At 35.9% G+C, this 5,000-nt stretch overlaps 1 protein-coding gene across 5 annotated transcripts in view; it reads left to right on the top strand.

Annotated features, from left to right (window-relative positions):
- The window catches only part of LOC106882574 (acetylcholinesterase), a 135,732-nt gene that overhangs the window by 116,339 nt on the left and 14,393 nt on the right, over positions 1–5,000 (top strand). For 4 of the 5 annotated variants that reach the window (XM_089357251.1, XM_052970477.2, XM_052970478.2 and 1 more), the window contains one exon: positions 4,455–5,000. This exon is cut by the window's right edge and continues 965 nt beyond it. In XM_089357251.1, coding sequence (XP_089213377.1) covers positions 4,485–5,000 — 516 coding nt within the window. In that variant the 5' untranslated portion in view covers positions 4,455–4,484. Of the gene's footprint in view, positions 1–2,263; positions 2,354–4,454 lie in introns of those variants that run through there. The other variant, XM_089357252.1, reaches the window with a different exon arrangement.

The following is a 5,000-nucleotide window of genomic DNA, read 5'->3' on the forward strand; positions in this document are numbered from 1 at the left end:
TAAAATATTTTTGAATGCTTTTGAGTATATACCAAATTTATCACAATAAAGGGAGGAAAAGTAACTACATAGAAATAGTTTAATATTTATAGATATTATATACTTAAATACTAACTTATTAAATGATATCTATGAAGATTGATCATTAGCATTTACTGGTATTTAATAAAGGCAAAAGAACATGCTAACTAAAACTTAATTAAATTATAATCTAAGCAGTTTATTTTAAGTTGTCAATATACCAGTATTGTTTTATATAAGCTAAATATGAATTTACATGGGTACAAAACTTAAGTTTATTTTATAAAGGCTATTATAAACTAATAAAATGATCGGGTAGGGTAGAACACCATAGAAAAGGAATAAAATAGCTTAATCACTAAAAAACCATGATGATGTATATATACCTTATTAACATCAATAGAGAAGACTTATAGAAAATGTATAATAATTCATGTATTTAAACTAAAAATTGTTTATTTACTTATTTAGCTTGTATCTATAAAGACTGATACCTGGTATTAACTAAAGGAATATTGATGTTATAGGTCATGCTAACTATATAGTAATTATAAACTAAAAGGTATCTTATAGGTTTTAAAAGTTTTATGTATGTTGATCCATACATGATATTGTAGTTTCTTAGGGGTACTTAATCAGAAGGGCTATTTACATAAAGGCCCTTATAAATACTAAGATCAGGAGTGTGGAACACATTAAGTAAGGGGATAAATAAAATAATTACTAAAACCATGACGAAATTTGATCAACTAGGCAGGAAAATTCATATGAATAGTATACTAACTTAGTTTAGCACACTAACTAACTATACTATATAGCTTTTATTATATTATAATATATGCAATGAGCTTTAGTAAGTGTCCATCAAAATCAATACAATCGCATACCTATAAAGTGCTACGTTCGTAAATATCTACAAGTACAGGTGACACTATGTACCATGACACCCTAAGCTCTAATTTGTTATTAATTGGTTTGACTTTATCTTTATGCTTAAAAATTTCTTGTTTCCATAGAGCATAGCTGTGCTCTACAGAAACATAAAATTTTTAATCATAAAGATAAACGCACGCACACACACACACGTCCATTTCGTATATCTTCTTTCAATTTCTGCTCTCTGCAAATAAAATTTTTTTACGGATACCACTGCTTACAAAAATAGGGATTAATGTATAATTTCTTTCAATGTTTTAATGATTACAAAGAGGTCCATCCAATACAATGGTTCCTAGAAACAGAATACGTTCAAATACATCAATCATGACGACACACACCTTCACTCACTCACTCTCTCTCTCTCTTTCTCACCCTCTTTCTCTCTCACATTCACACGCACAAGCACGCACGCAAACACCCCCACCCCACCCCACCCCACCCCACCCCACCCCACCCCACCCCACTCCCACATCTCCACACATGTTTGTTCCGCGATTAACCAGTTTCTCACACAACCAGTTTCTCACAGCCGGCATATACCATTTCGCTAGCAACAAGGGGAGTACAGGAAGACAGTCAGCCAAAACTTTCGCCGTGCAGTCTCTCTTCTTCTCTCTCATATACACACGCGCAAGCACGCACGCACGCACACACACACACACACACACACACACACACACACACACACACACACACACACACACACACACACACACACACGTCCATTTCATATATCGGATCTTTTTTAAAACGGGGGCCACATTTTTCATTAACGAAACACTTTGAAACTTGGAACACTGGTAGAATGTGTCATATAAAACATCTTTTTCTGTTAGTCTTCTTAAAAAAAAAAAGAAATCCATAAGTTATTCCATGTTAAAGTTGTCGTATTTCTGTAATTTCAACCAATCACTGACGTCCATTCAGCCGATATACATTAAGTGCCGACTACATAAACAAACGATTCTGAAACAATTAACCCTAACCCTAACCCTAGGGTTAGGGTTAGGGTTAGGGTTAAAGCAAATTTAAAATGAAAAAAGCAAATAAAACGAAGGTATGGAGATTAAATACGCGTTACATCGCTTAATCAGCCAAAGGAGTAAATATAAACAACTGAATACTTGTCAGTGATTGGTTGAAATTATCGAAATAAGACAATTTTTTTACATGAAATAAATTCGAATACAAAAATATTTGTCTGTTCTATAACACAAAATAGATAAGTATACGAAGTTTGAAAGTCTTTCCGCACCAAAAACACTACGTAAAACATTAATGAAAAATGTGGCCCCCATTTTAAAATAGATCCCATATATCTTTCAATTTCTGCTCTCTGATTACACAGAAGTCCAATACAACAGCTCTCAGGTACATATTCTTCTCTAAAAAGGTACGTGTCTATTTTTTCTGTAAGCATATAAGAATGACTTATTCGATACTTCTCCAGTTAGCTTTTATCTTCACTCTTCTTAAATTGGATAGGTCTGCTATTAAGTTGCAGAAGTTTGGCAGTACTGTTAAAAATCATTTCTGATTTACTCCTTACATACAATTTTCCCGTAAATTCTTACAGCTTCATTTTTGGTGATGATTGAAATGTCAAACATTTTCTAACTGTTAAAGCAATTCTTAACGTCAACTTTTTCATGCGTCTCTATAGTTACAGTTTCTGATTCAAACTACATAATAGGCAGAATTGTCGGATTAAAACAGTAGGGTGCTTTGAGGGAGATTTGGCGGCTATTTCTACCAGGTCTAGCTACCATGTAGAGGTCTGAACTTAATTTTCATTCACATATTATCATTTCAAAAATTGAACATAATCTTTTTCATAAATCAACTATCGTAAAAATTTTATACGATTACCTCACATTTTCTATGTATGTCAATCATCACGACACAGCTTTACTTACTCACTATATCTCTCTTTTTCACCCTCTTTCTCTCTCGCATACACACGCCCAAGCACGGATACACGCGCACACATACACATACACATAGACACGCACATGCACACACACACGCACACACGCACACAGACACAGACACAGAAACAGACACACACACACACACACACACACACACACACACACACACACACGTCCATTCCCTCCGATACGATCTACAAGTTTAAGCGGCTTCAATTTCCTATCAAACTCTCCTCTGCAATGACAATCTGACAGAGCGAGTGTTTTCCCACGGCCAACTATACGTTCGATGCTCCCGTGTTGCCAGGACGCAAAGTCTATACATTTGTGCAGCAGAAGGGAAAATGAGAAACGTTGCCTACAAAGAAGCATTCCAGTGAAAAGACAGCATTTCTTCACATCTTTCAAATCACCCCAGTCATCTGCCGCCTCGAAACCTTCGTAGTCGCCGTGCTAGCCAACGTAAGTCAATGACATACACGTTCACTCACTCACTCTATATCTCTTTCTCACCTCTTTCTCTCTCACATACACACGTGCAAGCACGCACGCACGCACACACACACACACACACAGATACATACACACACACACACACACACACACACACACACACACACACACACACACGCATTTCATATATCTTCTTTTAAATTCTGCCCTCTGCAAATAAATTTTTTACGGATACAACTGCTTACAAAAATAGGGATTAATGTATAATTTCTTTCTATGTTCATAATTAAATGAATGCTTTAATGATTAGACAGAGGTCCAATAGAATAGTGCTCAGAAACAGACTACGTACAAATTCTTTCGTCACAACTCCTGAAGCTGTTTTCTAACAAGGCTGGGGGTCAGAAAATTTTCATACAGCTGGAGGCTACAATCGAAACACACACACACACACAATAGAAACAATGGTTCTGGGAGATAGAATATACTGAAAACTATTTATCACAACGATCGTTTCGACATATCCTGCATCGCTTCCTCACAGATGGGAAACTATACTATGAATTATGGTGCATCCCATGGTGAAGAAGCATCTTTTCTGCAACGTGGGATGCACCAATACTCGATCGGTGTGATAGATAAATTTTCCAGTATTCTCTGGGGGTATTTTTGTTTTACAGAGAATGAACCTTTTACATTGAATTAGCGATAACCTGACTTGGAATCTCTAGCAAATAATTTATTGAGCATTTTGCCATTTATACGTTGTAGATTTACACTTTAGTTTTGCAGCTGTACCTGTGCGTTGCTGTTTCAGTTGTGCAGTTTAGAGTCCAGGATTCTGAATCCCGTATCACCAAATCGCCTCTATAGTTTCTTTCTCACGTCTTGATGATGTGTGAAGTTGTTCTCGGTGTTATGTTTCATAGCTACAATGATCTGTGAGATACTTTTTAGCAGGAATAACATTTTATTTTTTAAATTACGTACCCATGCTGGTTCAGGCTTTCTGCTTGAATCTGGAATACGTGCTTCAGCTCTTTGCAAAGCACTAGTGATGTAATAGCTGAGATGTATATCAAAACTTCTTTTTCTTTTACTTTCTTTCAGAATTTCATCAGCAGTTGAGCCATTCATATCATGGAAGGACTGAAGTATATTTTCATAATTTCTTTGTTACAAACTTCTATCTATGCGCAAGATCCGATAATTGATACTACCACTGGGAAGATTAAAGGATCAAACATTTCAGTTCAGAATGTTAATCTTGATGTATTTCTTGGAATACCATTTGCTAAACCTCCTGTGGGTAATCTAAGATTTAGAAGACCGGAACCAATTGAAAGGTGGAGTGGCATAAAAGACACCAAGGAACATGTTTCGGCGTGTGTACAACAAGTACAGGGAGGTATTGGTGGTGAAAGTTTATGGAATCTAAAAACTAATATAAGTGAAGATTGTCTTTATTTGAACATTTGGGCACCGACAGAATCACGGAAGTCTCGTTCCAATTTAACCACGATGATTTGGATACATGGAGGTGCATTTGTTTCAGGCTCAAGTACGCTGGAAATATATGATGGAAAATGGTTAGCTACCAGTCAAAATATTATCGTTGCATCATTAAATTACAGACTAGGTCCCTTTGGTTTCCTT

Source organism: Octopus bimaculoides, chromosome 9, assembly GCF_046866305.1.
Source record: "Octopus bimaculoides isolate indiv1 chromosome 9, ASM4686630v1, whole genome shotgun sequence".
Taxonomy (NCBI): domain Eukaryota; kingdom Metazoa; phylum Mollusca; class Cephalopoda; order Octopoda; family Octopodidae; genus Octopus; species Octopus bimaculoides.